The sequence below is a fragment of the Ursus maritimus genome, unplaced genomic scaffold (assembly GCF_017311325.1).
Source record: "Ursus maritimus isolate PB19 unplaced genomic scaffold, ASM1731132v1 scaffold_15, whole genome shotgun sequence".
Lineage (NCBI taxonomy): Eukaryota > Metazoa > Chordata > Mammalia > Carnivora > Ursidae > Ursus > Ursus maritimus.
The window spans coordinates 21,872,789-21,898,101 of record NW_024423897.1 but is presented as its reverse complement, the minus strand read 5'-3'; the positions used below and the strand labels follow the sequence as shown (position 1 = coordinate 21,898,101).

General features: G+C 44.8%; 1 protein-coding gene across 1 annotated transcript; it reads right to left on the bottom strand.

Moving 5' to 3' along the window:
• Nucleotides 1-891: 891 nt before the first annotated feature.
• Nucleotides 892-25,059, bottom strand: SLC36A2 (solute carrier family 36 member 2). Its single transcript, XM_008692488.2, has 10 exons — nt 24,773-25,059; nt 21,704-21,794; nt 21,044-21,132; nt 20,400-20,495; nt 16,951-17,035; nt 14,138-14,356; nt 12,685-12,783; nt 6,758-6,924; nt 5,018-5,187; nt 892-2,332 (listed from the first exon to the last, which is right to left on the bottom strand). The coding sequence occupies exons 1-10, from the start codon at nt 24,934-24,936 to the stop codon at nt 2,061-2,063; spliced, it is 1,452 nt and encodes a 483-aa protein (XP_008690710.1). The 5' UTR covers nt 24,937-25,059; the 3' UTR covers nt 892-2,060.
• Nucleotides 25,060-25,313: the final 254 nt, after the last annotated feature.

The window sequence follows — 25,313 nt, the reverse complement described above, 5'->3', positions numbered from 1 at the left end:
GTCCCTGGCCAATGAGTGTGACCATTTTTTAATAACAGAGGACAATCTTAAACTGAGCAAGGCTGGTTGAGGTGATGGTGGAATAGGCTATGAATGCCCTGCATCCCAGCAGGTACTCTGCAGTCTATGGGATCTGGGTGTGGTCTGCTGGCCCTTCACTTACCTGAGTGGGGCTGATATGCATGAAGTACCTTTTTGAAGTCTAGCAGGTAGAAAGTAAAACACAAAAGGAGCAGACCAGGATTTAGGAATTAGGGCAGACACTCTCCCCCAACATCTTCCCTAGGCCATACAGGAAGGATCATGGTTGAAAATAAGGAGGAAAAGGGCTTTTTCAAATATTCTCTTAAAATGAAGGTAGAGACAAGCATGGGACATTCCCATAAATTACAGGAAGTATGATGAGAAACTCTCTCCCCTGGGAATATAGATCTGCCTATAATATCTACTCGGTTATTTGGGGGCGTTTTCCTAATTCTAGTGATTTTAAGGAGGAAGGAGAAACACTACCTGGAAGGTTGAGATGGTGTTTCAGGTTGGCTGGCTCCAGCTACCAGCCAAGCTCAGACATGAGAAAAGGCCCAGGACTGTCAAGGAAGCAGGTCGGAGTGGAAGGAGGGCAAGATTCAGTGTCAGGAGACCCAAGTTCTACTCGACATCCAGGTCAATGGCGCCACCTGTGGAAAGCCATACTTAGTACTCCAGAGCAATTAGTGTCCCTCTGCCCTTATAAGGACCAATGATGCTATCAGCTTAGTAGATTACCTGTAATTCTTCCCCAGTGGATAGTGAACTAGCTTTTTGAGGGCAGGGATGCTTGTCTCTTTGGTTTATCTCCTTTAGAGTGAGTATCGGTTAACTTTTCCTGCATAAAAACTCCCACACTTTTTGGCTTAAAACCACATTTATTATTTCTCACAATTCTGTGGATCATCTGGGCAATTCTTATGAGCTGGGTCAGCCTGGCTGGGGCTGGGTGTAGTCTACGCGGCTTCCCTCGTGTGTCTTGAAGTGGGCAGGCTGTTTGATCTGAGGGATGGGTTCAACCGGGATGATTCACTTCTGCTCCACGTGGCCTCTCGTCCTCCAGGAGGCTAGCTCAGGCTTCTTCACCTGGTGGTCATGGCTCCTCAGCACAGTGAGAAACGAAAGTCCTGATGCACAAGCTATCACCAAACCTCTGCTTGCATCACAGTTGGCCCAAATAAGTCACAAGGGCAAGACCAGATTCAAGGGGCAGAGACACAGGTTTCACCTCTTGCTGAGAGGAGATGCAAAGTCATGTTGTCAAGAGGAATTTGTGGCCATTTTTGCAACCCACTCTAAGAACCTTGAACTATGCTTGACAAACAGTAGGCAGAATGCTTGTTGCAAGAATTAAGAGGTAAGTAATGTCAGATACTGTAATAGTATTGCCCACTCCCCTCCCCTCTGCCACTGACACATCTACTTCCACATCTATTTACTGTTGGCATCTTTGAACTGGGCCAAAACTTTATCCAGTGTTTAGAAAGTTTATTGCCCTTGACTTAAATATGATGGCTCCTTTCTGAGAGTTGCAGCTCACACTGGACCTCTTTGCCCTATCTATTTTGTCATAGGAGTTGTGTATACCTTGTTGGATTATAGGTTATGTCCCCTAGTCTATGTTCTCCGAATAGATCTGGAAAAGAAGAAACGCTTTGTCTACCAGATCCTAGTCAGCATTAGCCAGCTGCACCTCCTTCTGCCAGTTGCTGTCACTTGCTTTCCCCCTGGTGGCCCCTTCTTGCATAGCACCACCCAAGGTACAAAGTCCACCTTCTGAATTGCCAAGAAATTGGATGAATCAAGAGCCTTCCATGGGAGACTCCCAACTTAAGGGAAAGCTAAAGATGGAAAGAAAAGTAATAAAACAAATTTGTAAATGATCATCTAGACCCTGTAGCTGGTGAGTCCTTGCTTGCTTCACCGTGACTTGGCCCAGAAAAAAGATAAAGAGGCAAAATAAAGGTAAAGCATACAAAAGATATCCATATCAGTAAAAGTCAGGTGCTGGCGGGTTAGGAGCAGTGCCATTCTCACTGAATAAAAGCGGTGGAGTTGGAAAAGGTGAGGGGGTGTCCCGAGAGGATCAGCTCGTCCAGGGCCTGGTAGGTCCCCGTCACAAAGCCCACGAAGCCCAGGATGCTGATCAGGGTGTCCTTGGCGATGGTGAGGGGGCTCATGCCCTCCGAGTAGTAGGTGGTGATCTCTAGGAGGGGCGGGATGATGAGGGCCAGGGCACTGCTGCTCACGGAGCCTACCAGGGAGAGGACCAGGTCCAGGCGGGGGATGAGGATGGCCAAGGCACCTGTGGAAGATGATATGGGACACATGGATCTTCGAGACTTAGTCAAGCTTTCCAAGCTTGGTTTTAGAATCCTTTTCTTAAAACATAAATGAGTTGTTTCTCATTTTTAGTTACGTAAGGAAAAACTGTAAGTCCTATAATACTCCAATCATGTTCACTAGAGGCTATGCATTAAAAATTTGGTGTGTCTCCTAATAAATTCTCCAAAATATGCATTCATATTGTTGGGAAGAGAAATCTTCCCTCTCCCTACTTTTAGGTTCAATGATTGGAGGAGCGGGGACTGGGGATTTATTGACAGTAGACAAAATTAACAGGACAAAAGACAGAGTTTACTTAGGGCTAGGGAGCCTTCAGAGGAGTTGGCTCCCAGAACAGCCAAAGATAGGGGTTCACATGCCCATTACATAAGGGGAAAGGCGGAGGCAGAAACAGCATATGTAAGAACAAGTGGAAGTTATGACTGGTTCAGATAGTTTATTTAGGGAATTACTCGGTCTGTGATGATGGTTAGTCTCCTTTCTGGCCGAAAACCTTCCAGAGAGGGGATTTATGGAGGCTGTACTTTGTCAGAAGGTCTTGCTTAATTCAGCAAAGGAAGTTCAGGTAAGGATTTGCTTTTCCCCTCCCTGTAGCTGCTGTTTGTTCAAATGTTTTTAGCTTAAAGTAATTTTTATGCCTCTGGGGCACACTTCAAATCCCCACATTATCCAATAATGATTAAGGGGCACCTGGGGGGCTCAGTCGGTTGAGTGTCCAACTCTTAGTTTCAGCTCAGGTTGTGGTCTCGGGGTGGTGGGATCCAGCCCCATATCGGCCTCCCTGCTCAGCAGGAGTCTGCTTGTCCCTCTCCCTCTGATCTTCCCCCCACTCTTTCTCTCAAATAAATAAATAGAATATTTTTCAAAAGACAATGATTAAGCTCTTAATAAATAACATTAAATAACAGTTCTGGGAACTGTCCCATCTGTTTGGGACATATCAACGTACAAAAGATGCAAAACTTTTTAAAAACGCCTTCATAGAGTTAACACTTTAGTGATTAACACGACGACACGCACCTCTTACTTGCAAATGATTAGACTGTGAAATTATTTATAGGAGAAGGGTCTTCAGTTGGAACAAGATTGCAGGGTCTCATTAAAAGAATGTCTTCTCCAGGTTTTAGTACATGTCAGAAAACAAACAAACACCAGAAGCTAAAGATTTTGAAATTATCTATTTTTTCATAGGATGCTTTATAGGCCTGGGCTTCCATATTTTTTATTTGACTTGTTGGAAGATTTTCACCAAGAAAGCCTTGGAAGCCTCTCCAGGCTTCCTGTGGAGGAGAAGTGTGGTATATCAGAACCAAAACAGGTCTGGGAGGCAGGATTCTGGCTTCCCCTTGTGTGGCCTTGGGTTAGGTCCCTACATCTTCCTCAGCTTGTTTCCTCCTCTGCAAAATGGGCATAAATGCTATATTTATCCTTTTAGGTGTTATGGTTCACATTGCAAATGGTGTTCAAGTTTTAAACGCACTATAACTCAGAAAAGTTATCTTTATTGTTATTTCAATTTATTTCCTCATTTGTCTGGATTGGGGCAATGCATGCAGAAGCTATAGGCTTCAGGAATTATTATCTTCATATTTAGGACAAATGCCTCGATCTCTCTGGAGTCTCTAAGGTTCCGAATGGCAGTGTCCCTGCTTCCTGGGGTAAACTGGGAACAAATCATTTCAAAGAAGGAAAACTGGTGTCCACTGAACTGCATGGGTTGGTCTGGTCCAGCAAGAAGCAAGAATCTCCCTAAGGAGGAGTCTTAGGATCACAATTGAAAGGAGCCTTAGGGAGAGTCAGGGAACACCACACTCTGTACAGGAATCTCTATCCTCTTTCACCGCTGCTATAACACTTGCAGAAGCGGGGCACCCTGGATCATGGGGCCTGGGGCATGAGGAGGACTGTGAGGGGTGAGCGGGGCCAGCTGAAGCCCAGGGGGCAAGTCCGGCTCACTGCTGCCGGTGGGGAATGTGATCCTAGGCTTGCCAAACCATTTTAATTGCTCCCCCCCACTGCAAAACATTAGAAATTTGGATTTGTATGTGAGATCTCGAACATTTTAAATGTTGGCACAAGTTTATACAACACTCTGAGGCTCGGAAACACACCTCTACTATCAGATTAGACTAAATGGCCACTGACCTCTGTCTCAGGGGTGAAGGGTGCTGACTCCAGACTCAGATGATGTGGGTTCAAATCCAAGATCTGGCACTTCCTGGCCAATTACTTATCGCTCCCTGCTTCAGTTTTCTCATTTGTAAAGGGAAGCTTATCATAGTCCTACCTCATAAGAGTTCCTGCAGGGCTGAAGGAAATACTATGAAATTCAGTCTAAAAAGAGCACAGGGGCTGGTACACAGTAGGTATTTAATAAATATCAGGTCTTATCCTTATGATTATTATTCAACCAGCTGTGTCACTCCCTCAGGCTGGACACCTGTGAATCTGACTAATTAGGTACATGGAAGAATTAGGTTGTCCCAGAGGCTTACATGAATTAATACTTGTAAAGCTTTAGTAGAGTTCTTGAAATACAATTAGTGCTCAATCAATGCTGGTTATCAGGACTACCCGTCACCATCTGGCGGATTCCTGACAGCCCTCAGCAAAAGAGCAACATTTGGCTCAGCTGTGTACTCACATGTCAGGCAGACCATGGCGAGGCGGATAGACAAGTCCAGAGGCAGTGCCCAGCGCTTTGACACCTGTGAGGTGGCAAAGGGGATGATGATTTCTGCAGGGACATAGAACTGCAGGGCGTAGGTGCACAGGATCCCAACGACATACAGGAGCTTGACCGACTGGTACAGCCTGCAGGACAAACCAGAGCAATGCTCGCTAAGGCCATCACGCTCAGGCACCTGGCCTCCTTGGAACATTAACCTTTGACCTCAGGATCGTCCCTTGGTCTCCAGTTTCCTTGTCCGAAAACAATGGGCAGGGATTTCCCAGAGCCAAGAGGGAGTCACTGCAGAGCACCAGGTGAAAACAGAGTAAGGTATCATGGATTCGAATGGCAACAGAGGGTCATCTCTAAAGAAAAACAATCTTGAGTGTGGCTACATGTGACACCTTCACAAACCACTTATCACTTGATGGTCAATTTTAGATTTGAGGAACTAGAGGCTCAGGCCAGCTACTTTGCCCAGGGAGACACAAGTGGTAAGTAGTGAAGACCAAAAAACCTGGCTCTAAAACATAGCAGTCCCTTGTGATCTAATGTCAGTCCTTAGCAATTCTCTGGATTCCCCCAAGGCTCTTGGCACATAACAGGCCTTCAGCACATGCTTCTAGTAGGTTGAGAGAACTGCAGAGTCCTGAATCCTTGGGGGGAAGAAGCAGTCTACAAATAGGGTTGGGTGGGGGTTGGGAGGTAAAAGGAGAGGCCGGGTTACTTGCAGGCCTTGGACTAGGGGCAGAGACAGGGTGTGATGGGGGGTGTTGAGTTTTATCAAAGCCTTTTTTGACTTATGGAGTTAGGACTTTTTCCTTTATTCCATTAATGTGGTAGCTGCATCTCACATGTTTAGTAAACCTGTGTGTGTGTGTGTGTGTATGGGGGCTGGGGAGCCATTCCTTAGAAAGATTAACTTCCACATTTCTGAGTTCCTTGCTCACACTAGTCCTGCTGCCTGAAACACCACTTCACTCCATTTCTGTCCCATCTTTTGAGGTGGACTGCATGCTTGATGAATGACATCTACCACCTTGGGAAAGGAGCCCCATTTAGGCAAATTAAGCCTCCAAGTGACCGTTAAAAAGACAGGCATCCTGTAATTAATGACATGCCTCGATGTGGGAGACAGTGCTGCACAATGCAATATGGGTTCATGTGTCCATTTAAATGTGGTACTGTTGAAGTCTGGGTCAGCTCACTGTTGCATGAATTAGGTGCATTTGAACATAGAATTTTTACAGTGGTCTTCCCAAATTGTTTCTTGCTTTACTACTTTTTCATCCTAGCTACTCTAACTCGGAAGATGTGAACCCTTGGCTGTGGCAAGCAAGGCTTGTAGCACAGGCCTTGGGAAATGTAATCGGAGATGAGTGTTGCCACCCACCAACTCCTCTTTCTGTCTCTTGTTCTCCCTGAGGGCCCCTCCCTTCTCTCCTTAGGTGACCAAGAACTGTCACTTCTCTCTCTTCCTAAATCATGTCCTTCTTCATACTGAGCTATCAAGGCCTCACTCAAAATGGCAGGCTATTGAAGGAGAAGCTCCTTGGACAGAGAAACCAGAGCCCAGGGTTTTAAAGACAGCTCTGCTTCTCACTGTGAAGGCCCTCTAGACCTTAGTTTGCCATCTATGGAAGGGAGGAGGGAGTCACCCACACATTCCCACCAAGCCCTGAGTCCCCACCACATGGGAGCCTGTGAAGTTACCAGCAGTTGGGTAGGTTAAGGGTTATGCTGGCCTTGATGTCATCTCCAAACCGCAGGTAGCCCAGAGACCCAATGCCGATGTATAGGGCAGTGATGATGGACATTCCCAGTGACAGGATGGCTGGGAAGCGGCGGGCATCCTTCATCTTGTTTTCTAGGGGCAGAACCTACAGAAGGATCATAGTGTAAAAAGAGAGAAGGAGAAAGAGGAACATGAACAAAAGAAAGGCATGCCACTTCTGAGTATATCATAAAAGAATTGGAAGTAGGGACTTGAATAGGTATTTGTACAACTATGTTCATAGCAGCATCATTTACAATAGCCAAAAGGCAGAAGCAACCCAAGTGTCCACTGATGGATAAATGGATACACGAAGATGGTATATACTTATAATAGATATTAACCAGCCTTTAAAAAGAAGGAAATTCTGACACATGCCATAACATGGATGAACACTGAGGTCATTACACTCAGTGAAATAAGCCAGTCACAAAATGACACGTACTGCATGATCCCATTTACATGAGGTACCTGAAGTTGTCAAATTCAGAGAGTCAAAGAGGAGCATGGTGGTTTCCAGGGACTCAGGGAGGGGCAAATGAACAGTTATTGTTCAATGGGTACAGAGTTTTGCAGGACCAAAAGATGGATGGTGGTGATGGTTGCACAATAATGGGCGTGTACTTAACGTCACTGAACTGTATGCTTAAAAATGGTTGAGATGGTAAATTTTATGTTAGGTATATTTTACCACAATAGATGAGAAAAAAGGGAAGAAAGGAAGGAAGACCTGGAATCACAAGATGAGCCCTGGACCATCAGAGCTGGAAGGGCCCTTCTTCAGGTTGTGCAGACCAAGGAGCTCAGCCCCTGACACAGCCTGATCTGGCCAGCAGATGCATTTTGTTTGGCCAGCATAGGCTTTTAGACAATTGAAGGTGAATGCCTTTGGGCAAACTATTCTTACCCCATTCACCAGGCCCACATCTCCCCCTCATACGGACATACACCTGGTTTCTTCACTCACATTGCCTTCTAAAGGCATTTGAGTTTGAGACTTCCAATTCTAGTGCATTCGCTGCTCTCTGCTCAGATAGGAAGGCTGCGACTCAGGTTACACAGCGGACTGTGGCAGAGCTGGGACTGGAGGTTCCTGGTTCCCCAGTAGGACATTTCCCTATACAACATGTTCTCGGGTTCCTTCTTCCCCAGATGTATACCTGGCTCTGAGAGAATCCAAGTTGAGACAGACTACCAGGAGCCTGCTGGGCATCCCAAGGTCACTTCTGTTTTTGGAACCAACCTTTTGGCTTCTCATACCATAAATTCCTCCTTAGGCTTCTATTGGCTGACAGCCCCCCTCCACCTTCTCCTTCTCCTTGATCAGGCCATGGGCTAAAGCACACTTTGCATGCATCATTAGGCTGATCTGTGCCTCAGTTTCTTTATCTGAAAATTTAGCTATTGGAATTTTTTTGAGATTTATATGAGCACCAATGGCATACAGTAAGGGCTTAGTAAATGTCAACCATTCCTATTTTTTAATACTGTGAAGACTACATCTCTATGAAGATGGTGCTTGTATAATTCTTATTTTACAGACAAGGAAAACAAGACTCTGAAGATGGAGTAACTTGCCCCAAGTTACACAGCTTGAAAGTTGCAGAGTGAGGCTGCAGACTGGGGCTGTCCTCCGAAGTTCAAGTACTTGCTTCTTCCCAATCTCCAGCATTGGATATATTTATTACTCAGTTGGACCTGAGCGTCTACTCCCTTGTACCGTTAACTCCTTTTTTGTCCTATATGCATGTCAACCCCCATGCAAATGGAAAATACTTGAAGGGAACGCCATGTCAAGGTCATCATTGTGCCTTTCGACTTTCCTCCAGATTAAGGGCAATTTCCTAGTAGCAGTTGGTGCTCAGGAAAACGTCCAGGGGATTATGTGGAGAGTGAAAAATCCAACCTGAGCTTTCCTACCCTGCAATACATTTTCACTGCATAAATTCTCTAGGCTAAAAATTACCTTTTTTACCCGGTAGTTGGCTTTCTCCTTTTCTCCTCCCACAGTCAATCAAATTGATAAATGGCCATTTACAAAAAGTGCTAAAGTCCCTGGAGTGGGAGTAAGGAGCACCTGGTTTTAGCCACAACTGCTGCTGTTACCAGCTGGTGACCTGGCTCGAGTCCCTTTCCTCCTCAGGGCTTAGGCTCTTCTTCTGTAAAGTTGGGAGACTGGGCTAGAAGATTTCTAGAGCTAATGTGAACTGATACTAATCATCATTAGTACATAGTAGGTGTTCAATACTTACTGAACAATTACTACCATCATTTAGTTGGGGAATTAGAGTTCAGAGAGTAACTCATGGCCAAAATAAGATTCCAACATATCCTGCTTCCAAAGTCATTTGCTCAACCACTGCACTCTGCTTTTTGCCATGACTATCCGGAATTCTAAATATAAAGAGCTTGCACTTTCATTAAGATGGTGTAGGCACATTCCACCATAGCTCTCTTACTGATTAAAATTAAAAGCCCTGGGAAGAATACATAAAACAACTAGCTATGGACTCTGAAAAGTATATGATAGCATGTGGATTGATCAAAACCAGTAAAAATGACCATTATGGTACCGGGTTTCTTGATTTTTTTTCTTCCTGTATCTCCCAATTTAGACTCAAGAGGATCTCAAATCCTAGAATCCTATGCAGTGGATGGAGACAGAAAAAAGTCCAAGAGAAACCCTCTTTCTGGCCAGAGGACATAGAATAGAGGCCCCTGTGAGAGAGACAGTACGGAGGGGGCCCCTAGTTTTTTTGTTTCCTTTCTTACTCTCAAGACCACACTCCCAAGGCAAGTCCCAGTCACAAAGCAGCATCCTGGTATATCAGTGACTGTGGTGGTCACACAGGCACCTAAAAATCCAACACAAATTTTTCTCTTTGAGCAAAAGAACTAGCAAAGGGGGCTTTGGGAGTCCAAAGAATGTGGGGCTAAATCAGCTCTGGTACATAATTTTCAGGATCCAATGCAAAATGAAAATGCAGGGCCTCTCGTTCAAAAATTAAGAATTTCAATATGATGAAAGCAGAGTATTAAACCTTGTGGGACCCTTCCAAAGGCAGGTCTCTTTGTGACTGCATAGGTTGCATATCTATGAAGCAGGCCCTGGAAGGAATCGCTGTTCATTCACTCATTCATTCATTCATTCATTCATTCATTTTTATTTTAGTTTTTCCCTCTCTCTTTCCTCTCAGTGCTTAACCCCAGTCAGACTCAGTCACAGGAAGTGCATAGCACTATAGGGAGGCTATAACTCTGGCTTTCTAGCCAGAAAACCAGAAAACTAGAAGCCCCTGGAAGCTGGTGAGTATACAGGAAAACATGGATAAGAGGATGCTGGAGAAAGTGGTCCCCTAAATCTGTGAGTGAAGTCCTGGGCTCTGCCCTAAGTTGTGAATGTGTGGGAGTGATGTGAAGCATCAAAGCATTGTTTAAAACCGCATTGAGTTACCACCTTACACCAGTTAGAATGGCAAAAATGGACAAGGCAAGAAACAACAAATGTTGGAGAGGATGTGGAGAAAGGGGAACGCTCTTACAATGTTGGTGGGAATGCAAGCTGGTACAGCCACTTTGGAAAAAAATGTGGAGGTTCCTCAAAAAGTTAAAAAATAGAGCTACCCTATGACCCAGCAATTGTACTACTGGGTATTTACCCCAAAGATACAGATATAGTGAAAAGAAGGGCCATATGCACTCCAATGTTTACAGCAGCAATGTCCACAATAGCCAAATTGTGGAAGGAGCCAAGATGCCCTTCAACAGAGGAATGGATAAAGAAGATGTGGTCCATATATACAATGGAATATTACTCAGCCATCAGAAAGGATGATTACACAACATTTGCATCAATGTGGATGGGACTGGAGGAGATTACACTAAGTGAAATAAGTCAAGCAGAGAAAGACAATTATATGGTTTCACTTATTTGTGGAACATAAGGAATAGCAGGGAGATCATTCGGAGAAGGAAGGGAAAAATGAAGGGGGGGAATTCAGAGGGGGAGATGACCACGAGAGACTATGGACTTTGGGAAACAAACTGAGGGTTTTAGAGGGGAGGGGAGTGGGGGGATGGGCTAGCCCCGTGAAGGGTATTAAGAAGCGCACGTACTATATGCAGCACTGGGTGTTATACACAAGCAATGAATCATGGAACATTACATCAAAAGCTAATGATGTACTGTATGGTGACTAACATATCATAATAATTAAAAAAAATAAAGAAATGAAAGAAGACCCAAATAAATGGAAAGACATTCCATGTTCATGGATTGAAAGACAACACTGTTAAAGTTTTTACAAAGATGCAAAGGCAATTCAACAGAAAATAGACAGTCTCTTCAACAGATGATGCTGGAACAATTGGGCAACCTATTAAAAAAAGAACTACAACATACAAACACCTTTATCAAAAATTAACTCAGAATGGATCATAGATCTAAAAGTACAATGAAAACTACAAAATATTTAGAAGAAAACATAGGAGAAAATCTTTGTGAACTTGGGTCAGGCAAAGTGTTTTTAGATAAAACACTAAAAGCAGGATCCATAAAATGAAAATTTTGATATATTGGACTTCATCAAATTTAAAACATTTGCTCCATGAAAGGCACTGTTAAGAGAACAAAAAGACAAGCTACAGACTACAGAAAATATTTGCAATTATATATCCAATAAAGGACTTGCGTTTGTAATATATAAAGAATTCTTAAAACTCAACAGCTCAGTTTTTTAAAAGTGTGCAAGAGATTGGAACAGATACTTCACCAAAGAGGATATACAGATGACAAGCCCACAAAATGATGATCAAAATCATTGGTCATTAATAAAATGCAAATTAAGATCACAATCAAATACTACTATGAACCTATTAGAATAGCAGAATAAAAAAAACGCTGACAGGACATTGAAGAGCTAGCAATGATGCAGAACAAGTAGAATGTTCATCCATTCCAGCGGGAAAGCAAAATGGTACAGCCATTATGAAACCCTGTGTGGCAGTGTGTTATAAAGTTAAACAACACACATTAATATGTGACTAGCAAACCTACTCCTAGAAATGAAAACATAGGTTCACACAAAATCCTGTACACAAATGCTTGCTTATAAGCATTATTCATAATTGTCAAAAACTAGAAACAACCTAACTGTTCTTCAGCAGGTGAGCTGATAAGCAAATCATGGTGTTGCCGGTAAGGCGGGCACTCAGCAATAGAAAGCAAGGAGCTACCGATGCATGCAACAACACAGGTGATCTTACACGCGGTCTCAAAAGGTTACATACTGCATGATCCCAGGTATGTGACGTTCTGGAAAAGACAGAACGATAGAGACAGAACAGAAGGTGGTTCCCAGGGGTTAGTGGGAGGTGAGAAACTGACTACAACGGGACAGCACGAGGGAATTTTTGTTGGTGAGGGAGCTGTTCTGTGTCCTGACTGTGGCACATCTGTGACTTTACTCATTTCAAAAACTTACAGAAATGTACACACTCCCCCCCACCAAAGTGAATTGTACTATATGCAAATTAAAAGTAAACAAAATTACATACACAGCACTATCCTTCCTCAAGTGTGAAACACAAACTATGTAATAAACCATCGTAAATATATCGTACTTCCCAGCTTAAAACTCCTTTTGTTTGTTTCATTAAATCCTGTAAATTGTATACCTCCATTTGCCTTGAATTTAAAAGATTAGGAAACACATGTTGGTATGAAGATAAATGTCTAATAGATGTATTGGGACAAGAGGTTACTTTCTCCTGTGTGCACACGGAAACAAAGAAACCCAGAGTTCCCGGCTCCTGTTCAGAAGGCCACCCACAGCACAGGGGAAAGATTACCCAATTCAAACCTTACCACACCAATGCTTTCAAATGAAAAAATGGCTGTTCCAAAGAAGAGAGGGTAGGTCTTCCAACTTGCTATCAGCGGCAACTGGCTGGGGTCTGGAATTTCCTACAGGAAAGAGAAGTGAAATAAGACCTTAACTCTCAAAGGGTGCTTTGGTTCATTTAAGAGGAGAGTATTCCAAGAGTAGACCTAAATTAAAACAAAACAAAACAAAAGGAATGCCAAGAATTCAGAAAACTTCAAAATGAAGTAGGCATCAAAGTTGATTTGAACACGTACAACATGGAAGAGCCAGAGGACAGAAACATTGAGGTATTGTCAAAGTACTGAAGGGTCAGTACCTCATGGGGGGATTACCAGAATCCTCCAGAAGAAAACCTTACACACCACAGGTTGGTACCAGCCTAAAGTGCCCATGGACACTTGGAATGTACCAGTGGTTATGGGTGACAGAAACTGCTGTGACTGTAGTTAGTCATATTCTTGGGAGTCCAAAGTAATTAGATATGAAAGTCCCCTTTTCTTCAATGAGCTATAAACTGAAGGGAAAGAAAGTGTGTGGAATAAATATGTTATATACCCTGTGACCTGAATGGGACAGTAATTACCGAGCCATTTCTCTAACTGGGCGACTTCAGGAATGGTCCAAAAATGAATCGAAGGTAGCTGTCTTATTAGGAAATTCAATTTTGTAGAATTTATCGATGTTGCCTTAAGGAAGATAAGACCTATTTGTAGTTACCATAAAATATTTGACTAATTTGTTATTTTTACTAAATTCCATGGACAAGATAACTTTTTTCTTGTGACTTCTGAAAGATAAAAACATCTGAATGGTATGAGAGATATGCTAAGGGCCTTCTGGGTTTAATTTCTGTGTAGTCTTGTCCAGCAAACAAACATTAGAAAGGATACAAAAGTAGGAAATTGAGAGAAAATCAAAATCCACAACTCAACCTTGAAGGTGTTGTAATTTGCATTATGATAGGTTTGCTTTCCTCTGAGACTATGCCTCTGTGACTAAGTATTATTATTGTTCTCTCTTGAGTTCCTATGGGTAATTTTGGACACCTGAAATTGTAGCCTAGAGGATGTGAGACTACGGGTAACTTGGTAAGTTTCAGCTTTAGTAGGAGATCCTGCTTTTCATTTGCCTTTTGCTGCTATCCAACCATTATAGGAATGGTCTGTGGTTCACCAATTGAGATGTTTTCCTTGCAAAGCAAAATTTCTTTCAAAGGTCAGAATTTGACAAGGGTTGGAGGAGCAACATAAAAGAGGACCTATCCAGAAGAATGAGATTGCACAGAGACATCTTTGTGGAAATAGTGGTACGACGGTAGGAGACCGAAGAGTGAGGTACACACCTACCCTCGGGACTGGCCCTAGGGAGGTATCAGGCTATTCTTGATAAAAGGCTCTGCCCAGTGGGGGAGTCAGGTGTGTGGTGTGCACTAACCTGGACGATGTACTGGGTGATGATCATCAAGCTGACCAGCATGCTGATGTTGGCCAACATGGAGAAGATGGTCAAGACCCTGAGGTTCCGGATGAGGACCAGCAGCACCAGGAAGGGCAGGAAGGACAGCATGTAGAGTCGAGAGTCCATGGTGGGCGTCAGAATCACTGTCTCGTTATAATGGCAGTTGTTGGTGGTCCCATTAACTGCTTCCACTACCTGAGGAAGGAATGGGAAAAGCAAGGGGAACATTCAATACATCTACCGGCGACTTGATTAGCTTAGTGCCTGGCCCATAATCAAACTCCCTCACAAAAAGCTTGTCTCACATGCCAGGGCCTCACAGTGAGTTAGTTAGACTTTCTTTTGGTTATAACCAAAAAACCCATCACTTACTGTTCCTTAATTGGACTGATGCTGGCATTTGAGTGGGAGAATTATTCCTTGTGAGGACTGGACCATTCAGTGAAGGGTATTTAGCATCCCTGGACCCCCTAGTAAGAGCTATTTGCATCCCCCAATCTTTGTGATAAACAAGAAACACCCCTCTGCACACAGTACAAACACCCCCTGGCAAAGTCAGGCGGGATGGGGTAGGAGAGGGATGGTACTACCCTTATTTAGAATCAGCCTGACTTAATGGGTACAGTCTTACTGTGCAAGCAATACTGCAGAACACCGCAGAACAATTAGACACTAGAATTGGGCAAGAAGATGATATAAAAACAGTGATGATCTCAGTACACATTGGTAGCCAGGGTAATGTCCTGGAATATATTCATCTATGCGTTTTCTGTACCATATTACAAATTACATGTATTATACTCATCCTTTTCTTTTTTACACAAGACTGCAACTACAGCATATGCTCTTATTTTGAAATCTCCTTTTCACTTAAGAACACACCACGATTACTTAAATGAACCATTAAGTCTTATTTCTTTCTGATTCCTTACCTTCTGATTCCTTGCAATAGGAAAAGTACTTGAAACATTAGCCGGCATTCATGGCCCTCCATCATGGGCCCCATTCAACCTTGAAGGCTCTTCCTCTCCCCAAGTCCACACCTTCTTCTACAACCAATTTTATTGCCTCTCCTGAGCCAGGCCTGTACATTCCTATCTCCATGTGTTCACTCCTCCCTTCCTGGCTGCCACCCCTTCTTCTCCAACCTGTCCTTCAACACCCAGCTTGGACAAACCTCTGCAAGGGAGCCTTCCCTTGCTGCAATGATCTTTCCCGGCCCCCACACATTTCTGTCCCTTAAGTTCACCATGAAGCGGTCTTGCCTTCAGAGTGTTGTTAGTGGTGTCCTGACCCAGCACCAAAATATATTCAGAGCTAACTCGTTTGCTTTAGAACACATCCTACTTAGCCTGCGAACTCTTGGAGAGAATGCTTGCCTTGTCTCTAGACAGATGACAACGTTCTACTGATAGTAGATTGATTTCCAAGCGGCAATCTGGTGACATGTTTTTAGAGCTTTTAAACAATCACTCTTTGACCCAGTAATTTTACTTTAAGGAATATATGCCAAAGAAATAAAGGGGTGTACAAAGACTTCCACAGATTATAGTAGAAAAACAAAGGGAAACCAATAAAATATCCAACGTTGGAGACTACGTCCTGGCCAGTCTGTGTGATGAAATATTATGAAACTGGTAAAAATTACATTAAAAAATGTAAGGACAAAAAAAATGTAAGGACATTATAAAATGCTAACCAGCTAATTCTAACTTAAAACAATAACCATGAGTGGTTGAATTAATAATAATTTCCTTCCTTCCTCCCTTCCTTCCTTCCTTCCTTCCTTCCTTCCTTCCTTCCTTCCATATTTTTTTAAGTAGGCTCCGTGCCCAGCATGGAGTCCAACAGGGGCTTGAACTCGCAACCCTGAGATCAAGACATGAGCTGAGATCAAGAGTCAGATGTTTATCTAACTGAGCCACCCAGGTGCCCCAATTTTGTTTCATTTTGAAAAGTAATATAGCATAGTGTTCAAGAACTTGAGCTCTGATGTCAAAAGGCCTGGATTTTTAACCTTGGCTCTGTGATCTTCTATACATTACAAAGTTTATAGCTTCAGTTTTCTCATCTGCAAAACAGGAATAGCCACAGTGCCTACAGTGATACGGCCACGGAGAGAAATAAATGGGGGAAAGCATTATGTAATGCTCCCTGTTACTGACACACAATAGCAGCTAACTCTGAATGCATGTTTTTTCCCTTTTTTCTCATTTCTTTACATTTCTAAATTTCTGGTATTACTATAAGCAAAAAAAAAAAAGAGCTCTAAAAAATAATTTCTTTTTTAAGCTTACTGATTGACTAAGGATGGCCTTTGTTATTACCCACAATATTTTGCTTAAATTGCTACAAGATAACTTCTGGGCTAGATCAAAACAACTTCCTGGAGACCACAACTGTTAAACCAGAGGTTAAGCAGCTAAAGGTAGATAAAGATGGTCCAAGATTAGGTATCATCCCAAAAGAGCCCATATCAGTCTTAGGAGAGTTAAGGATGATTAGGACGCAAGGCAAGACAACTGACAAAATCCAAGGTTTCTTTCAGCTCAGTTTTAGTGACGGGCTTTGAGAACAGGTCCAAGATACTGGGAAAAAGTAACCACTTGTAGAACAGATAAGTGAACTGGGGAAGTCTGGATTCTTTCATAACATCTAGTTTAACTTCCTTTGTTGTACTGATGAGGACTCTAGGAGCCCAAAAGAAGGAGCCAGATTTGCTGAACAACGAACAGAGGACCCTCCTTTTCCACATCCTTTCCCCTTCCACCTTCTCTAGAAGACTCTACCTGTTTTAAATTATCAGCCAGAAACACAACGTACACACAGCAGAAGCCCAGCTGGGTGACTATAAGGAAGAAGCTCACGATACTCCTGGAAGAGAGGAGAGAGAAAGAAAACATGTTATAAAAGAAGAGTTGGTTTGTCATTTCTATTTCTGTCCCCAGGGGTTGGTGACCCTGTACCAGCATCCTGGCTTCTGCTAACGCAATCGACAATGGGGCAGTAAGAAGCGAGGTAACAGTAGTTCTTTAAAAAAAAAAAAATGTTTCTCAACCACCCTCACACTCCCAGCTCAGCAAGTGGAGGAATTCTTCATGGTCGGGAACTTCCCCCTACACCTGGCTCTGTGGCATTCCTCATAATTGATACTAATTGATGGAGGGAAGTAGGCACTATCATTAGCTATCATTAACATGAAAATTTTTTCTACCATCTGCCAGACACCATATTAGGCTCTGAGGAAACACAAATAACATATAGTCCCCTCCTTGAGTGGTTCATAGATTAGTGACCAAACAAGAATATGGCACTAAGGGCCATGGTGAAAAGGACATTTTATCCTAATTAGAGAACAGATAGCCTTCATAGAAAAACAGGTACCCGAGCAGGAGTCCCTTGGGAAGGGGAAGAAACAGAGACATTTTTTAAAAGACGAGGAGGAGGAGATGGAGAGGAAGGAGTGAGGAAGGCATTTCAGCAGAGGAGGATTCGGCAGATTTCTCTGGCTGTGGGGAATCCACTGAAGGGGCAAGACTCAGGATGGGTAGACCGCATAGCAGATTCCTACAATAACAGAGGTGTCCAGCAGCCTGGACAAAGACATGGTCATTAGGAGGAGAGAATTAAAGCACTTTAAGAGGTACTAGGAAGCTAGAACTTAACATAACTTGGTAACCACTAACATCTGGGGGAAAGGAAAAGAAATGATCGAAGGTTCCTGATAGGCTTTGGCTCGGACAATGAAATGAACCGGAGGGAAGGAACAGGTTTTAGGGGAAGGGGAAGAACTGACACATTTAGTATCTGAATTGTTGAGCCTGAGGCACCTACAGGAGATGACTATGTATGAGGGTCAAGAACTGTTGGTTTGTCAGTAATGGAGAAAGCCTTGAGAAGGCAGGTCAGTGTTGGGGAGTGTGCAGAGGGAGAAGAAGAGAAGGCCATGTTCCAAACCCTAGAGAACACCAATGTTTAAAGGGCAGACAGGAACAAAGGAGCCTGCAATGAAAGCAAAGGGCTGGCCACAAAGGTAGGTGGGAAACCAGGGGTGGGGAAGGGTTTAATTGGAGCCAAGGGAGGAGAAAACATCGGAAGAAGAGAATAGTCAATTGTACCCACACTGTTGAGAGGTTCTCCAGGGCAAAGAAGGTGCAATAAGGAGGTCTTTTAGGACACTGGTGGAAAGAACTTCAACAGAAGTCTAAGGACAGAAAAGCCAGGTGACCCACGGAAGAGGTGTGAACCAGATGAACAGAAGTCAAGTCAGAGGGTGTGCTGTTCTTTCACAGAGTTCAGTGTGAGCTCCAGTCTTGATGGTGCCCATTCTGTTCATCATCATAGAGCCATTGTCACAACCTGTCCTGACACACTGCGGGTGTTCAGTGGCTAGCTGCTGAATAAGCAGCTGCTGAACAGGAGATAGGATGGTGGCTAGAGGACAGTGCAAGGTCCAGGAAATTTTATGAGTTTATTTTACTATTTTCAAGATAGAGATATGTGAACAATTTAAATGTTAAGAGGAAGAGCCCATAGATCCCAAAAGAAGTTCAAGTTATAGGAGAGGAGATGATTAGTGGAGCTAGGTCCCTAAAAAGAGCAGGAAAAGCTGCTTTATATGTCGAATGATGGGTAGAAGGATTCAAAGAGTAAGAGACAGGCACACACTGGGAAAATTCTGGTTATTGTCCCAAAGGCTTCCTAGTCTGCTCAGAGGCTGTATTTATTGATTCAGTACATGAATGGGCTTTGGGCCAAGGGAGGTGTCAGAGCCACACTGCTCTGCAGACTATATTTCATGAGAGGGCACACAGCAGGGCTGTAATGGTTTAGAGTATCACAATTCAAGAGAGACTTTGACCTAGATGGTACTCAGAAAAAAGTATATAGATGGGGTGGGCCCAGGCCTGAAAACGAAGAGCAGATTTAGTCCCAAGTACCGAGGATGGAGGGGCTTGACTTGTTCTGTGTCAGCCCTGAAAGCAAAAGGCAGGAGTCGCGGGAGGAGGACGTCAGCTCAGCAAAGGGTCCTAAACATCTTGTGTTATTTTTACACTTTTCTTCTTACTATAAACTCTCTCCCTAAGGAACGTCTTCTGCCCCCTGGCTTCGTGGCTGATGACTTCAGGTCTGTATGCCCTGCATGAAGACAGGTTCAAACCTATACATATCACTACCCACTTGACATCTCCACTTGAACCTCAAACCCAATTTGTCTAAACTAAAAGTCATCAGAAATCTGAGTCAACCTTGACTTTCCTTTTTCCCACCGTCCTGGGACCCAAAGCATAACCAAATTTGCTTGTCTCCATTACCACTGCTACCAGTTTGGTCCCAGCTGTCATTGCTATCTGCGTGGACGTTGCCAATAGCCCCCATGGGTCTGACTTAATCTACGATTGCTCGCTTACAATGTATTCTCCTAACAGAAGCCGGAAAGATCTTTAAACAATGCAAATATGATCACTTGCCTGATTAAAACCCTCAGTGGCTTCTTCTTTGTTTTAAAGAAAGAAACAAAAACTTTTAGGAGGGTCTAAAATGTACAGGTTGCATGGACCCCTGGATCCTTCTTCAGCTTCATCTCCTTGACTCTGCCCTCAAGCTCCCCGTCACTCTATCTTGAAACTGTCATGCCTTCTGTCTTGCTTCAGACCTTCACGCTCTGCTCTTTCATATTCCTGGAAGGCTGTCCAGGCTCCTGCCCACTTTCCCCTGGGTCATTCCTTACCCTTAAGAATTCCTTCTCTCAGGGCTCATCTCAACTGTCGTGTCCTAGGAAGCCCACATGAGCCCACACACGTAGCCTTACCTGCTCGATAGCAGCTAGTAATTCCTTCCTTCATCACACTCATCCCAGTGGTTATTAAGTGACTGTCTCCTAAACCGTGTAATGCTTGTCTTTCCCCCTGGATTATGTGTGCTGTGAGAACAAAGCCTGTTTGCCTTGCTCCCCACAGTATTTCCAGGGCCTGGTCCATAGTACGACAGGATAAATATAGTTTAATAAGTAAGTGAATACTATTAAAGCTGCATAACAAAGGAATGAGCACGCTGTCACTGGGAGGATACAAGGAGGGGGACTGGATCAGGAAGTTTGCCAGTGAACCCCTTCCATGTGGAAAGCCCAACATTCTGTGCCACCTGAGCCAGCTTTCCAGGGAAGAAGGCATCCCTGCCAGCCGCATTTCCTCCTCCTGTCGCTCACTCCTCTTCGGGCAGAGCAAGAACAAGGTACCTTCCCCAGTGGGCATGGGTCCGCAGCCAGGTGCTGGGGCTGGCTTCCAGTCCGTACATCACCGTGTCGCCATAGTCCATGAAGGGCTTGTTAAGCCTGTAGGAGAAAGTTCATACATAGTTACCAAGATGGGGTTTAACTTCAGGTCCTGTACTAAAAAGTCAGGAGACACACAGCAAGGCAGGACCCAGCTGGAGTAGAAAAAACACTGGGAAGAGACCCAAGTTCTGGTTCAGACTTAGACACCTGGCAGTATTTCCCGGATGGCTTGTTTTCCTTACCTGTCAAGTGGGGTGGTTACTATATAACCAGGGTAATAAAGCACACTTTGCATGGCTACAGTACTTTTCACATCCATGATCCCCAATGGATTCTCATCACAATTATCTGAGACAAGGTGAGGCATGGATTGTTTGTGGCCGATTTACAGATGAGCCAAGCAGATAATCACAGTGGCCTGATTGAGATCACCTAATGAGTCACGTGGCAGAGCCTCACCTTAGGTCTCTGTCCCAAATGATTTTCTCTTTTTCTTAGCCTTGTTGGAAGAAAGAAGTACACTCTTGTTTTATGTAGGATGTTTCTGGGACATCCCTGAGAACTGAGTACCAAAACAATCGACATGAAGATGCTATTTTCCTCACCTGTGGCAGAAGCGCTGGGCACACCGGACCAGGATGTGCATACAGTGGCAGGAGATGAACCCCATGGCCAGCAAACTGAGCGGGCCCATCTGAAGGCAGGGGGAGCCAAGGGAAATGGGAAGAGAGAAGAGAATGGGTTTATGAAGAACACTTCAAGGAGAGATTTGGTAGCACAGATACCATTTAGCACTCAAGGAACTTTCTGGCAAACTGGTTTGCAAGTCCTTTTTGGCAGCAGCAACTATTCTTTCAAATATAATGTCAAGTAGTATGCCAGTAAAGTACATAAAGCAGTTACAATGGGTATTGTGGTGGGAGTGGAGGACTAGGGATTCTGACCCCTGGTGGCCTCTGAGGTGCCCCTGAGAACTAGTACTTCATTGGGCACAACCGGAAAACTCGTCATCATCCAACCCCTGCATTCTACAAGGGAGAAAACTGAGCCCCAGAGAAGGGACAAATGACTCACCAGGACCACTCAAAGTCTGTGGCCGAGCCAGAACTCAAACCGTGGCTAGATGTCTAGACTTCAAGTCTGGACCAAGCTGCCTCCCAGAACGACTGCTTCTTGCTAGTCATTATAAACTCTGAGAGCTTCTCCTCCCACTTCCCCTGCTACAACCCAGTCATGCTGGCCCCACCTGCGGCAGCCCCTCTTACCAGGATGCCTGCATTCTTCACAGCCAGGGGTAGTCCCAGGATCCCTGTACCCATGTTGCCTTTCACCAGGTGAACCAAGGTCTGGAATGCTCTAAAGGAGAGGAAGGAGACACGAGGGTGTAGGTGCATGAAGGTGAGGAGGTCCAATAGGCATTCCCTCACGGCATGCCAGTGATGGGGTTTTGCACCTGAGTTCAGCTGGATAACTGGGCTCCTGGCCATCTCTCAGTCCTCGTAGCCTTGACTGACACCCAGAACCTCTGGGTCTCCTATAGGGTGACCAACCATCTCAGTTTGCCAAAACTGTCCCGGTTTTAGCAGCTAACACTCGACGTATGCCATGCTAGTATTTACTATATAATAGATACTATGCTAAGTACTTTACCTGTATTACCTCATTTAATCCTCTTGTCAAGACTAGGAAGTAGCTTATTGCCTTTATTTTGCTGATGAGAAAACTGAGGCATAGAGATTTTTTTTTAAATGACTTGTCCAAAGATATACTGGGGTGTCATGATTTGAACTCAGAAATGCCTCACAGACCCTGTTCTTCACCCCACGTCTATGGGACCACCTCCCAGAAATAGGCCCAGAGAGATACATAAAGGGGAAAAATCCCATTTTGTAACGAAGGAAATGGAAACTCAGAAAGGGGATGGCCCAAGATCATAAAACTAGTAGCTGAGACAGGATTGAACTCAAAGAAAAGAGAAAGGGCCAGCAGCAAAGAGACTTCATGGTGATTCTGAATTAAAAAGGTCAGATGACTTGGGTCCCCTGATGGGGTCTGTTGAGACAGGGTCATTTGGGGATTGGCTCCAGAGGAATTTTTTGGCCCTCAGGCCAGGACCTCAAGCTGGGGAAAGGCATGTCTTCTCCCAACAAAAACAAAAATAAAAACTTAGACCCCCTCTTTAAGACAGATGGGAAGGTGGTCAGAAGGACACCTTCAGGGACAAGTTCCAGGGAGGTACCCTCTGTGTTGATGAATCCCAGAACAATCTATTACTATACCTCTTTGTACCTGGACCGGGTTCAAGCAAGGTGAGTGTTGGGTTTATATCCACAACTTTAGACACATCGGAAATTCCCTGGGAGAGCCTTTCAGTGAGGACACTGACTATGAGGGGCACCAGAGGTATTCTGGAAGGAGCCTGGTCTCTGAGGTTGGACGAACCAGGGATTAAATCCCAAGGCCACTACTTAACTAGCTGTGTCATCTTGGGCAACAGGTCTACTTTTCTGAGCCTCTGTAAATGTTGGGAGGAATGATATTTTGAGGATTGCCCCAACCACCCTTATCTTTATGTTAATCCCTAGATCCTCTAGCTTTCTGAGGATCTGCCCATCAATTTGTTATGGGTTAAAGAGAACAATTGAGGGAGAAAGTGGGTGGAGACTCCCGGGCCCTTCTCTCTCCCTGTGGGTGTCAACATCACTGACAGAGCACTTGTGCCCTACAGCCCTCCAATAATGGGCTTGTTTTGCAACAAGGAGAGGGTCAACAGGTCACTTTAGAAATTTCTAAACAAAGGACTCAGGAAATCAGAATTTAACTTTGGGCCATACAGCCAACTTAAAAACTTAGTGTGGTGAGCTGGGCAGAGCACTGGGCTGGGAGGCAGGAGACCCATATTTTAGCCCCAACTCCTTTGGTGACCTTGGACCTTCAAGGTATTCGCAGTGGCCAGCTTGTAAGGGTGCTGTGTTTGGGGGCTTTATGCGCAAATCACCTTTGCGGCCATCCTGGGAGGAGTGAAATATCATTTCACAGAGGAGAAACTGGGGCAGACAGTTCTGCTACTTGCTTGAGCCGGTTAGCCGCTAAGTGGGCTTCTGAACCCGGGTGAGCTGACCTGAGTTCCATGCTTGCCCAACTTGTTTCTCTTCAGCGCCAAACTGGGAGGGCCCTTCTAGTTCTCTCATGCTTTATGTCTTTGATTCTTCAGTAGTTGAAATTGCCACCAAATCACGTGTCAGTTTAGGACACAAGAGCTAGTTGGTTCCCCCAAGGCCTCTGATTGAGAAATATCCCTGCTCCTTAGTGGATGGCCCCAAGGCCTGGAGAGTTCATTCTCAGCGTCAGGAATTCACAGCCCCCAGGACTAGCTCCCGAGGGCAACTGAACCCTGTTAGGTGTGCTGACAATGGAAAGGGACTTCGCCAGCCCTTGTGGTAACTTCTCCCTCCTTGCTGCACACCCCTCCTGACAGATGTAATTCCCACAGGCGGCCTCTTTAAATTCACACTGCCACCTGTTTCCCCCTGTTTTGCATATGGGGGACACCGAGGCTGGGGGAAGGGAAGGTGCAGAATCACTAGTTGAGTGCAGGTGTTCTCTCTACCAGTGCTGTCAACATTTTCTTCTTAAAGCAGCAGGACTCTCCAGCAGGCCACTCACCCACATTTCCTAAGTGAATCGGCCACTCTGCTTAAGGGGTCGAGGTGGAGGTTGCTGAGCCCTGTAGCGTGGCTTCCCCACCTAAACTCCTTCTGCAGACCCTTCCTGCTCATGGTTTGCAAGCCTCTCCCACCCCCCCACACCCCAGGGAGGTGGAAGAAAGTCTTCCACATGCTGTGCTTTTGATGTCCTCACAACTGAAGTACAGGCCAAAGTAGAGGCCAGAGTAACTGGAGGAAGGAGGCAGAGAGGAGTCAATGCCTGGTTGTCAGTGAGGTCCAGTTTTAAGCTCAGATCTCACCTGCTTGGAGAAGGTAGGGATTCTGCCAATGATCAGGATTGCCCAGGAACAAAACTGACTTAGGGCCAGCACTGGATTCCAGCACCCATCCTGCCAATGACCCAGTGCGTGGCCTGGGGTAACTGGGCCTTAGTGTTCCCATCCGCGCCTGTTGAGTGCAGGACCATGAGAGCCTAGGACTTTCTGAGTCACCGCTCCTGCCTCTGTAAGCTCTCAGCCTGACTCAGTCTCTGCCTGCACTTTTCTTAACCTTGGTTTTCCCCTCTGCATAATGGGTTGGAGGTCAGACACAGCCACGCCAGGGTTTTGTCAGTGCAAGCTTGCAGGCTCGGAGGCAGAAATTGGGGTGGCAGAAAAAAACACTCACGTTATGCCCTTGGTCTTCTCTAAGCCTGGTGACTCGGAAGGGCGTCCATCCCAGAAACTGGAGTCCTTGCTCTGCAGCTTCTTGGCACTTTTGGGAGGGGACCTGAGGTCCAGTTTGAGGTCAACAGTGCCCTGGGGTTCCCTGGCACTCTTTGTCACAGGCATGACTGCTTCCGAGAAAAGGCCCTGGGTGTTGAGGAGGTCTGCTCTGGAAGGAGGCAAGCAGGAAGGTGTCCGTCAGGTGCAAAGCCCAGATCAGCAGCCCATGCCGCAGCATGCTCTGGCCGAGCTGGAATGAGGCCCCGCCTACCTCCCCCAGAGTATGCTCCTCCTGCCCAAAGAAGCAGCTCGGTGCAAGAGAAGGGGGAGCAGAAGAGGCAGGAAGGGATTTGAGAGGGGAGTCACCCACCTCACCTCATAGCAGTGACTGCCATACCCCTCATTTTCATAACTAACACGTATGAAGCACTTCACTAAGGAACAGACATTCTCCTGAGTGCTTTACCTGTATTTTCTCATTTAATCCTATAAATTAAATAATG